General features: G+C 41.0%; 2 protein-coding genes across 3 annotated transcripts in view; both read left to right on the top strand.

The window, feature by feature from the left end:
- The window catches only part of rpl34 (ribosomal protein L34), a 750,063-nt gene that overhangs the window by 257,779 nt on the left and 481,266 nt on the right, over positions 1–11,018 (top strand). The gene's annotated exons all lie outside the window — the stretch shown is intronic.
- On the top strand, positions 985–5,505 carry gba3 (glucosidase, beta, acid 3). 2 transcript variants are annotated; one of them, XM_018690394.2, is made up of 5 exons: positions 985–1,301; positions 2,356–2,580; positions 2,715–3,517; positions 4,026–4,110; positions 5,235–5,505. In XM_018690394.2, the coding sequence occupies exons 1-5, from the start codon at positions 1,247–1,249 to the stop codon at positions 5,438–5,440; spliced, it is 1,374 nt and encodes a 457-aa protein (XP_018545910.1). In that variant the 5' UTR covers positions 985–1,246; the 3' UTR covers positions 5,441–5,505. The 2 variants fall into 2 exon arrangements, with proteins under 2 accessions (XP_018545910.1, XP_018545901.1); XM_018690385.2 differs by having other exon boundaries at positions 990–1,301; positions 4,026–4,149.

Genomic DNA, 11,018 nt, shown 5'->3' with positions numbered 1-11,018 from the left:
CTTCACTAGATTTATTTCACATTATACTTTTAGCAGAATAAGACACATATCCATGTAATGTAGTTATATTATGGACCCTTCCTTTACCAATCATATGGCCTACACACAGTTGCCAACTTTGTCTTTTGGTACTACAAATACAGTTACTCTTTGCAAGTACAATTTTGAATGTGGCGCTTCAACTGAAATGAAATTGAGTATCGTTACGCTTTTTATTGTTACTTTTACTAAAGGATCTGAGTACTTCTTCCACCCGTAGTCTTAATCTAGTTTGCTGTACATACAGCTATAATGGCCATGAAAAGTGAAATCACGTGAGGAGCAGCAATCCTTTGTCTTGCAGCTAAATGTGAAGAAAATGTGTTTATCCTTCCAATCCATTTACTGTGTTATGACGAAGCTGAGTGAGTCACTTCTCTCCATAGAAAACTGAACCAAAGGATGACTTTAAAGTGATCACAGGCCGAGGAACTGATGCCTTCAGGGTAAATGCTTTCACCCCCACCAGTCTATTTGTTTTCAGGATTTGTGAGGCTTGACGTTCATTGACGAGCGACCTTTAACCTTTTTGGTCAGCGTCATGGTCAGCAAACAGCTGGATGGATGGTATTCAGTAACTTTAAAGCCAGTAAATTCTTTTCAACAATTTCAATTTGATTCATCATCACAACCTTTTAAAATGTAATTCAAAGTGATTCTCAGAGAAATTTCACATCCCACAGAATTAAGAAAATCCAGGTTTTCACACTTTTCACTGAACTTCAACTTATAAATGTAAAAGTTGATCGGGCACAGTGCAAATTTGACATCCACAAACTAGTCGAGACGTCATCACGCAGGACTGTACCTTATTGTGTTGCTTTCAAGTACTCGGTAGACTCAAGTACTTTGTAGATCTTTAGTCGCCAACACAACTTTCAAAGACAATCGAAAGACTGAGCCCAGTAACTAAGTATTCCTGGCTGATTATTATTATTTTGGATTCAGTGAATGCCTGACAATCAAACAGAAACGCTGTTATTTCGCTTGAGTTTGCGCTGAAGTTAATATGTCTGAGGTGGCACGCATGTACCCAAACGTCACATTCCGGAGTAGTTCCTGGTCGTCGGATATTTAGTGCTGTAACAACATGCGCGAGGACGAGCAGTTTAAACTCAATGTACACATGATTTAAAGATAAATCTTCAGTTAACACTAGTGATATCAGAACTGCTTTAATTCAGTGTCTTCATACTGGAAAAGAAACATGTTCCCATGTGACTTTGCGTGGGGAGCGGGAACTGCTGCGTATCAAATAGAAGGTAATGTATATAAACTGTTGATTACAGTGTGTGAACCGGACATAATATCACCAACACCTGTACAGTCAAACGTCACAAATAGCCCAATAATGAGGACATAAAATAATAAACATGTCTTTTATTTTGATAGTAATTCGTTTCAAAAAAGTTTTTGATTGTTCTGTCATTTTTAATACTTTAGTAATGAAAGCTCTTATCACGTGGTATGACATTTTAAATATTAGCCATTGTAATTATTGTTCATGCTATCATGCTTTAGTTGTGTTTATTGCAAAGCTTATATATTAGATGCCATGAGACCGCACAGGCGTTCATGATGTTGTACCCACCAAGACACAAAGTACAGTGATTTTCTCAAACCGACTGCATTCCTGAATGGCATATGACTTTCAGTTTTAACCAGTACAGATTATTACTATTGTTAACAAATTACCATTGTTTTATCTTTATGTCTACACTACTTGAACTGGCTGGCAAGTCCCCCTAATGTAAAACTGACAACACACCAAAGAAACATTATCAAAAAACAACAGGCAATTACTCAGCAGAATTAGAATCCTTTACTTGCCAAGAATGTTTTTACACACACAGGAATTTGACCTGCATTTAACCCATCTGTGAGCAGGAGCCGTGAGCAGCTCCAGCGTCTGGGGAGCACTCTCAGTTAGGTTACATAAAACAGCTGTTAGCTACCTTGCTAAAGGGCACTTCAGTCATGAATATTGAGGGATGGGAGAGTGGTGCTTATTTACTCCCCCCACCCATATTTTTCCCTGCCAGAAAAGGGAATCAAATCATCCAACTTTCCTAGCTGCTCCTCTAACCTCCAGGCTGTGTCTTTTTTATAGTAGAAAATCACTGAAAAATCAAACCAATATACACTGGAATATCACTTGAATATGATCTTTCTGGAGGCAAGCCAAAGATAAACTCTCAGTAAATTCACTGAAACCCACAGACATACTGAAAGTCCCAGCAGAAGCATTATAGTGATTTTTCTCTATGTCAACATCCTCCCTACTTTTATGAAATCAGGCTTTATGTGTGTGTTGAGGTGGCTGGCAGGCAGACGGCAAGGGACCGAGTATCTGGGACACGTTTTGCCATGCGAAAGGCCGAGTGTTTAAGGAGCAGAATGGAGATGTGGCCTGTAACAGCTATGAGCTGTGGGAGAAAGACCTGGAGTGTATCCAGCAGCTCGGATTGACGCACTATCGGCTGTCTCTCTCTTGGGCCCGCCTCCTGCCTAATGGGACCACACAGCATGTCAATCAAAAAGGTATTCCCATATTCCCGTCAGACTTCAATCCAAAACAATGTAATGGAACAAGTTTATTTGACAGTTCTGGTTCTTTTTTCTTTTTTTTTTACCAAGTTGCCCATTAATAACAGTGCTGCGTAACTGTCCAACAGGTGTACAGTACTACAACAAGGTGATTGATGATTTGCTGGCCTGTAATGTATCACCTATGGTCACACTTTACCACTTTGACCTGCCTCAAGCTCTCCAAGACCAGGGTGGCTGGAAATCACCGGGTATAGCGACTGTCTTCGACAGCTACGCCAAGTTTTGTTTCCAAACATTTGGGGACAGAGTCAAACTTTGGATCACCATCAACGAGCCGTATGTGTGCGCAAAACTGGGCCACGAAGATGGCATCCATGCTCCGGGGTTAAAAGAACCAGGAATTGCAGCCTACCTGGTAGGCCATAATATGCTGCGTGCCCACGCCATGGCCTGGCACAGCTACAACTCCTTCTACAGGCCAAAGCAGAGGGGTGCGGTGTCTCTGGCCATCAACAGCGACTGGCTTGAGCCACTGCGCCCAGGTTGCAACGAGGATATCGCTGCGACTGAACGTGACCTTGCATTTACTCTAGGGTGGTTTGCCTGGCCCGTGTTTGTTACTGGAGATTATCCAGAAATAATGAGATCTGCCATTGACTCTCAGAGTAAGCAGTTGGGATACAGTGGCGGCTCAAGACTGCCCAGGTTCTCACAGGATGAACCTGCCATTTTAGGTACGGCTGACTTCTTCGCATTGAACTACTATACGTCCCGCAAAGTCAAGCCAGGCGGAGGCTGTGGACAGATGTTGTGTATGAAGAGCGACCGAGATGCAGAAGAGGTTTTGGATCCGTCCTGGTCCATCTGTGGGGTGTCCTGGCTGGCTGTAGTACCCCATGGCTTAAGGAAACTTCTTAAGTACATAAAGGTAAACATCCAACTAAAACTTTTTTACTAAAACCCAGTTACCTTAGTCCACATCACCAAAAAGTCCCCCCAAACAAGGCTCAACAATATCCCACATTCTGACTGTGCATTCAATCAGTTGAAATGTGAAGTAATTTTTCTTTTCTCTCTTAGCATCAAACTGAATTGACCAACAAGACAAATCGCCTTCAAGCAAACGAGGAGAACACTCTGACATTTGTTTAGTGTCTTGCTATTGATTGTGTATGCAGTAATCTCCTTTTAACACCTCCAGAAACACACTGATGCTTCATTAGTGCTGTCACATTGAATGAAACAGTTACTTTGCTGAAAAGTGTTTGCAAACGAGCAATTTCCTGCTGTTGTGACTTGTCACAGGCCATTAGTTTGAGCTTGGCACCGTTGAAATGCAGCTAAACGGCACACTGTAGGCCAATCTGTCTCTCCCCAGAATGTCAGGCAGCCGTGATGCCTTGTTTGACAATAATATTTGCCCCGTGACTTTCCAGGACACTTTCAACAACCCAGCAGTCTACATCACAGAGAATGGCTTCTCTCAGGTGGGGCCGCTCCAAATTGAGGATGTCCAGCGCTGTGAGTTTTACAAAGACACCATCTCAGAAGTGGCCAAAGGTAATGGCTGGTAAATCTGTACTGGAGAAATATAATAAAACAAGCAAACAGCCAGCAAACAGTAGTAGAGTTGAAGCCTGTGGGCCATATCATTTAAATTCTGCATTTTGGAAACGGTCTTTATAACATTTTGGTGTCAGTCCAACAACCAATGAAAATATGGGCTGACAGCCCTTGTAAAAGGAGTGATATTTAGCAGGGCCAAAGGTGGTCTGATGCACTGTCAACCCTCTTGCAATCAGGGGTGTAAGTTTGGGTGGGCCAGCACCATCTCACAAATTCGATATGCAGAGATTGGTTTCTGTAGCTTCAAGCAGTTTTCAATTATACCTCACTTTCCGAGGCACCCTGAGGAGTACTGCTGTGTGCTGATGTATTTTACAGCATCCTAGCCCATATTTTTAAATGATTTTTTTCTTCTTAACTATACAGTTGAGTGTCTGTTATAGAGTAATTGCATATTTAATCCTCTTTAAAATTAAAAAATAACTCAGTTTTGTTTTGCACAATGAGCATTATGAAAGCACTACAGACAAATTCTTTTAAATGCTTTAACTTCAAAATTAGGGAACAATCGTGATAAAAACAGAAACCTTAGGGTCATGGTGTTGCCCAAATGTGAAGTTGTTTGTTTTGGCGCCACCATCTGGCCAGCCTGTGCAGTTTTTATTGCCAGGGACACAAGACAGCTGGCTACCAAAGAGGCTACAACAGTGTGACAGTGAGCCAGCATGTACACTGAAGCCAGAGCAGCTAACTGGAATTTTGTCATGTCTTTGGGATGGCAATCCTTTCATTTAAGGATACATACAGAACAAATCTAACATTTTATTGTCAGAGGAAAAGTTATGAGATGCTGCCTTTGTCCATACAACCACAGAAAACCACAGTTAATACATGACTTACTAAGATGCTTTTTCACGTGTTGCAAATGAATCATGCACTTGGTATACTTAAGAATACTTTACAATGATGCTAATCTTGTCACATGTCATGTTAGCTGTTATGGTTTAATTAGAGCAGACAGCAGAGCATGCACAAAATTACAACTCCTCTCCATGTTTTAAGTTTGTGTTCTTTTACAGCTATTGAAGAAGATGGGGTTAATGTCCGTGGATATTTTGCATGGTCACTGTTGGACAACTTTGAATGGGCTGATGGATTCAGCGTTCGTTTCGGGTTGTTTCATGTGGACTTCTCTGATCCAAAGCTGAGTCGAATCAAATACTGGTCTGGACAGGAGTATGCAAAGATTATCATGAAATACAAGCGAGCAACTGATGTACAATGACCGAAGAATAAAAACCAAATGTTTCACTTTTTTCACACATACTTAATAAACTAGCAGTTTTGGCATCTGTCTGACACGTGTTCATTCAAATTAGATGAGTCAACCCAGTTCAGCTAAGCAGGCACCTGTTCCCTTTCATTGCAGATCCAAAAATTTTAATGCACCATTATTGTGTCTGAATTCTTTTCAGTTCAGAAAATGGTCAGGCAATAGTCCAACTAGTAAGCTTACTTGGCTGTCTTTATAGGAAATCTGACTTCAGCAGGGGATGTAAGGACATGGACAGAGTGTTAAGCTCATTCAATGCAATGTAAATTAGTATTCTATCCTGCCCAATTCCCTGTCAATCCACACAAGGAGGTTTATGGCGAGGGGAGAGTTCTTCACTCAGAGGGCCAAGGCAGCTGTAAGACCAAGCTGCTGCAGCCAGTTCTCAGAATATGCGCACATTATATTTGTGGCGGTGTCTTGAATAACAGCATTGTTACAGGACTCTGTACAGACTTGCACTTTATGCACATATACTACGTAAGTTGACGTGTTCTGGCAGTCTATCTACATATCTAAGACCCTATCTTCCCCCATGAATCTACCTGTGAGAGTCAGATGAGTGGGTCTTTGATATACAGCTACCATGAGCAGCTTTATATCTGCAGCTCAGTATGGTAGCATAAGCAGCCTGGAAGTTTCAGGTTGACTGGAAGGTTGAAGTCTGTAGATGTAGTGATACAGAGACTGATACAGGGGAGGAGGAAATACTAAAACAGGGACTGCAGTGATTATACTTTGGGACATGAAGATTTATTTCCTACTTACAGACATTTATGCATGTCAATTCATATTAATTTACTGAATTTAAATATATGTATCAGGCCTACATAATACAGATACAGAGAGGCCTGACATGCATTAATGGCCTGGAAACCAAAGAGTCTCCCAAATTTATGGATTTCTTAAAAATGTTACAGGTCTCAATACATATTGAAGAAAGTACATTGACAAAGATGCATAAGCTCATAAAGTCTTTGTCAGTTCACCAATTAGGGCAAAGCACTTCATCTTTATTTGGAATAAAGGTTCTGATCAAAGTGTCATGACTTCTTTGATACGGTTGGGCATAATACTGCAGTTTGGTTATCGTAGATTCAGCTATTTGAGACAAGGGAAAATCAAATCACATTATACAGTACATTTGGTCGTCCTTTTTTCATTCAACACAAAACAGCTTTACCACCTCACCTATCACATGGGAGAGGACTCATCATAAGATAAAATACAATAGTCAGCTCAGTTATTATCATGCTGCCAGGCTGCATAAAGCACACTTCAGTAGACTCAGAAGGGATGCCAGCTGAAAGCAACAGATGTCCTGCCACAGGAAGAGAGTGGAATGCCATTTGTGTTCCCTGGACAGCTGTGCAAACTCTCTACTTTAAGAGAGATGAGAGGGAACAAGGAGAAAAGCCTCCCAGAGGCCGTCTGCTGATTCTTTGTGCATACTGTGGTTAAGGTGGGATTATTTATATTGAGTGCTGAACAATGCACTGTAGATCTGCAAGGCTGAGAGAGCTATATATTCATTATTAGGCTTTACCATTAAAGATGTGTTTGACTGAAAGTAGGATACTGATATAGTATAACATTTTAAGTTCAAATTTAATGAAATGCCAGTAAACAGGATGAGGACCAGACTGTGAGTGTAGTAGTTTGGCGGCATGTGTTTGTGAGCCTACAGTGCCACCTTGTGGTATCAAAAGGAACTACATTTGAATTCAACAGCTCACTTTATACACTACTGCACTTCACAATGTGGTGTTACATGATGTGCTGCTCTGATTAATAAAATGCATACTGTTGGTGTAACAATAAACAACTAAAGCAGCTCCCTAACCACAATACATCATAGATTTAACACAATTAATATTTATGCTCTGATGTGAAGGAAAATGTAATTTATATTCTGTGTTGGGAGACTTTGTATGCATTAATAAGCATGGTGTATCGTGACATCCAGTTGGCTGTGCATACTGTTTTCAACAGATGTGAATAATACCCTTGTGGCCCTCCTCCATCTATGTCAAGCCGAGTGAGATTCTCCTTTGTCTTATGATGAATAACAAGCTATTGTGAAACCATGAATAATGCCGCTGCCGCACACATTAGAACTTCTTTGCAGGCTGCTTTGAACGCAAAGTTGAGCCACATCTCACACTATTTCGACGCTAATGAAGTTCATCTAATATCTGTGGCTTTGTCAGAGGGTGCTGGTGGTCTGTAAATCTCTGAAGAATGACGGAGACAGAGCACAAAACATGAAACAATTACCAAACAGATGTAACATGCAACTTGACACGCGTCCAAAAGGGAAACTGATTAAAATCAACCTTGCTGTTAACAAAAACGGAAAGTTCTCTCACCTGCGGTAGAGACAAAAATCTTAACTAAAGCAATATTTGAAGCATATTTCCCATGATTCATCAATGCGGCATATGGGGAACTGAATTCCCAGCTAAGAGTTGATTAGTAATTCAACCGACTGTCTCCCAGTATTGATGGATTCCATCTTCCTCTATCACTGGGTCGAGGTAGCTGCATGGGTGAAAGAAGCACCATTGCTGCTGAATTGATTGAATGAAATATGAGCAAGAAGTCACTGTGCACTTAGTGAATGTTGAAATTAGCCATTTGTGGGGAACTGAGGAATAATATGTGCCTATTGCAGGTTGGAAAGCTTAAAACATTAATTAGCATTTAAATAATTCACTCTTCCAGTCTCTTTAATAGCCCAACTACGAATATTCAACTTCAATTCATTACGGCGGGGCAGAATTCATTCTGATTGGGCTGTGATGTAGAAAGTCGCAGAAGAAACCATTTCTAAATGTGCTTTCCAATTAAGCGCCAAATATATCATGTGTATAGATAAGTTGCTTTTGACAATGAATTAGTACGTTTAATTGTAACATTCAATCACATTCACTGGCAGAGATTTACCCTGAGGAACATTGTGGCAAATTACCAAGAGAGGCCCATTTGTATTTGACCAAACTTAACTCATTATATTTTGACAGCCACTATGAAATATTCAATAACTAGGAAATTCATTCACTTATTATAAATTAACTAAATAATTTAGCTGCTAATAAACTATCTTCACTGTGAATTAGAGGGAAATCACAATCTGGTGTATCGGTGCAGTGCTTACAGGTGCAAAGAGTATGACTTCTGGCAAATAATTACCTCTTTCTATTTACTGATTAACCTCACATGCATATTCCCTGGAGAAATAGCATAATTAGATTGTTGCCTCAATATCAAGATGAAGATACATCAGCCACTCCCTGCCTCTGGAGCACAGATACAAATCTCTCTCTTCCTTTTCCTCTCCCTCTCTTTCTTTGTCTGGGTCTTCTCAGTCAGCTGGTGAGGGACCCGCGAGAGGCCCCAAACCACCACTCAGCCTGTCTTCTGTCGTTTTCTTCCTTTCTTTTTTGTCGCTCGCTCTTTTTCACTCACTCTCTCTAACTCATCATCTTCCCCTCTCCTAATCGCATTGCTCATTTTCCATTGACAAGAGAGTATGAGGAGAGAGGAAGAAGAAGAGGAGAAAAAAAACACACCACAAACTTTCTAAATCCCATTGACCTACTTCGGCAGACATTTCACTGGGAATTCATATTAGTGCAAAAGAGTTAGAAGAAGAAATGTTTTCTCATTTTTCCCCCCCTCCGTCTTCTTCACAACCCCCTCCTTCTCTTTCTCTTTCAGCTGGAAGCCATTTTCCTCACATCCCATATTTGATCCAGTATGAGCACTACAGTACATTATACAAGTGGATAAACGCCTTACCGTGGCATAACCAGCGGTTTGGAGCTCTGTCACCACTTTTGACAGTGGCATAAGAAGCGTGACATCCGGGTTATAAAAAGCACTTTGGAAGACCTCGTCTTTGATTGATGAATTTGGCGGCGGAGACAAGATTGAGAGGGATGAATATTGCTAGGCCTCGGAGACAGGAAGTGGAATTATGACAGACCCACACAGAGAACTAAAGCAGTGGAGACGAAAAGGGAATAAAAAGAGAGAAAAGCAATTCAAATCTTTTATTTTAAGTCCCTCCCTGAGGGACTGGAGATGACCCCACTAACGACTGGTTGAAATTCTAACTCCCTTGAGTGTGATGGCGCCATGTGACGTGGGTGGGGTGGGGGGGGTTCGCAGACCTGCCTGAAAAATTGAAAGCTCCTAGAATATTCAGCTAACCCTGTGTGCTCGGTTGGGGGTGGGGGGTGGGGGGCACATGCTGAGATTGGTATTCGGGCTCTGTATGCGTGTATGATGGGTAAGCCCAGCGGTGGTGGCAAGAGAGAACCCCACCCCACCCCCTGTGTGCGTGTGTGTGGTGGCCAATGAGGCGAACGCAGTGTCTCATGGGAACGGTGGCAGGATTGGAAGTGAACATAAGCGAGAAAGGGAAGGAGACGATTTATGGAACCTTTAGAACCGAAGTGAATATAACTGTGATGGCGGTGTAGTTATCAGGCCTGGATCCAAGCAGAGAGACTAATGATGTGGATATAACCTTGTGCTCCCAATATGCAAACACAATGTCATCAACAAAGAAAGAGTGCAAAAATTCATCTAAATCTCCCCTGAAACTTTAGAGACAGAAAATGGTTACCTGTGGGTCTTATCTGTCTGAAAATAATGAAAGGAATACAGGGTTCAACTAACAGTTTAAGCTTCTTTCCACATTTATCTCGGCCTTTAATGTCCCAAGGCACAACTCGAGTTTCATACCAACTTATTTTATATAGTGAGTCTGGACCATTGCTTCCATTGGTTACTATACTACTTATCAAGTTAATTGCTGAAATCTGGAAACACGGCAACATTGTTAAAAAGAAAAGAAATACAAGACTGTCCTGATCCCCGTTAGCCACACAGAGGCAACAATATCATTAAAAAAAGAACAACAATAACAACAAAACAGAATACTTCTTTCCTTCCTGCCGTGCCAACGAAAACAGGATACAGAACTGAATACTGAAGTGGGTCATCCATATGAGAAGTAACTCAGTTCTTTACTCTCTTTTCTGTGCTTCACTGTTGCAACAAGTTAGCAACAAGGTATAGCATTTAGAGCTTGTAAGACATTGAGAAGTTTGTTCAGAGAGTTTGTTCAGGGGAGGTAGGGGAAATAGAAGGCCAAACGTGTGTGTTGTAATATTCATTGGTTTGGAGAATTTCTGGTTTATTCCTGGTTTAGATAGTCTGGCTAACCTTGTAGCTTGTTTACTGTTTCTTGCCCAGTCAAACTTCATTCTAGCTATGTTGACACATTCCCACATTCCTACCTTGGTGAATACAATTTTATCAAAACAAAAATGATGGGCAAATTAATTAAAATATGAATCAAGTGGCAAAAAAAGGTAGTTTAAGAAAAGTACCTTACATACAGTTATGAGAGTGCACCTTATCTTTTGGATTTGGAAAACAAATGCTGACTATTTGCAGGTATTCCCTGAAACAACAAGTGGTTCCTTTGGAAAACTCCACAGCTCATCTTTGATTAACT

This window comes from Lates calcarifer, linkage group LG15, assembly GCF_001640805.2.
Source record: "Lates calcarifer isolate ASB-BC8 linkage group LG15, TLL_Latcal_v3, whole genome shotgun sequence".
Taxonomy (NCBI): domain Eukaryota; kingdom Metazoa; phylum Chordata; class Actinopteri; family Centropomidae; genus Lates; species Lates calcarifer.
This window is presented reverse-complemented; position numbering and strand designations above follow the sequence as displayed.

Bases quoted from the DNA above. Each gene is read 5' to 3' on its own strand.
- gba3 (XM_018690385.2), top strand. From the start codon at position 1,247: ATGTTCCCATGTGACTTTGCGTGGGGAGCGGGAACTGCTGCGTATCAA. The intron at 1,302-2,355 runs GTAATGTATATA...GTGTGTGTTGAG, and splicing joins TGCTGCGTATCAAATAGAAG to GTGGCTGGCAGGCAGACGGC. The intron at 4,150-5,234 runs GTAATGGCTGGT...GTTCTTTTACAG, and splicing joins CATCTCAGAAGTGGCCAAAG to CTATTGAAGAAGATGGGGTT.